Source organism: Parus major, chromosome 22 (assembly GCF_001522545.3).
Source record: "Parus major isolate Abel chromosome 22, Parus_major1.1, whole genome shotgun sequence".
In the NCBI taxonomy this organism is placed as follows: Eukaryota; Metazoa; Chordata; class Aves; order Passeriformes; family Paridae; genus Parus; species Parus major.
This window is the reverse complement of record NC_031790.1, coordinates 794,472-795,412: the sequence shown is the minus strand read 5'-3', so window position 1 is coordinate 795,412 and position 941 is coordinate 794,472. Positions and strand designations below refer to the sequence as shown.

General features: G+C 38.9%; 1 protein-coding gene across 1 annotated transcript in view; it reads left to right on the top strand.

Moving 5' to 3' along the window:
• TIA1 (TIA1 cytotoxic granule associated RNA binding protein) overlaps nucleotides 1–941 on the top strand; it is a 12,818-nt gene that overhangs the window by 7,968 nt on the left and 3,909 nt on the right. Inside the window, exon 5 of the mRNA XM_015648630.3 lies at nucleotides 463–586. Coding sequence (XP_015504116.1) covers nucleotides 463–586 — 124 coding nt within the window. The remainder of the gene's footprint in view (nucleotides 1–462; nucleotides 587–941) is intronic.

The window sequence follows — 941 nt, the reverse complement described above, 5'->3', positions numbered from 1 at the left end:
AATTAATGGGAAGATCCCTTCATTTCCTTCTCCAATTAATGGGAAGATCCCTTCATTTCCTTCTCCAATTAATGGGAAGATCCCTTCATTTCCTTGCAATGAATGATGACTTCCACCTTGCCCATTTAATAAAATAGTTTAAAAATAATTTTTAAAAGTTTAAAAATTAATAAATTGTCTAATCTTTCCCATTTATTAAAAAAAATCTGTTAAAATCAATTAAAAAAATTTTAAAAGTAAAAAATTAATGAATTAACATTAAAAATTAAATGGTAAAAAATTAATAAAACCCAAATCTTACCCATTTAGTAAGAAAATGAGCAAAAAACAACCAATTAAAAAATGAAATAGTTTAAAAAATCAATAAATTGACTGCTCTCCTTGCTGAATTCCCCAATTTATTTAGGGAGAATCACAGCACGGAGTCATTGCCAAGAAATATTCCCGATTTCATCCCGACAGGTTCAATTCCCACGAGAGCGCTGCCCACGCCATCGTCTCCGTCAACGGCACCACCATCGAGGGCCACGTGGTGAAGTGTTACTGGGGCAAGGAGACACCCGACATGGTCAGCCCTGTCCAGCAGGTCAGGCAGCTCCTGAGGAGCTAATTAACCACCCTGTTAATTGGATGGGGAGTGGGGATGGGATGGATGATGGATGATGGATGGATGATGGATGGATGATGGGATATCAGGAAGGGTTTGATGGGATGTCAGGAAGGGTTTTTGGGCTATCAGGAAGGGTTTGATGGGATGTTGGGAAGGGTTTGATGGATATCAGGAAGGGTTTGATGGATATCAGGAAGGATTTGATGGATATCAGGAAGGATTTGATGGGATATCAGGAAGGGTTTGATGGATATCAGGAATGGTTTGTTGGGATATTGGGAAGGGTTTGATGGATATCAGGAAGGGTTTGATGGATATCAGGAAGGGTTTG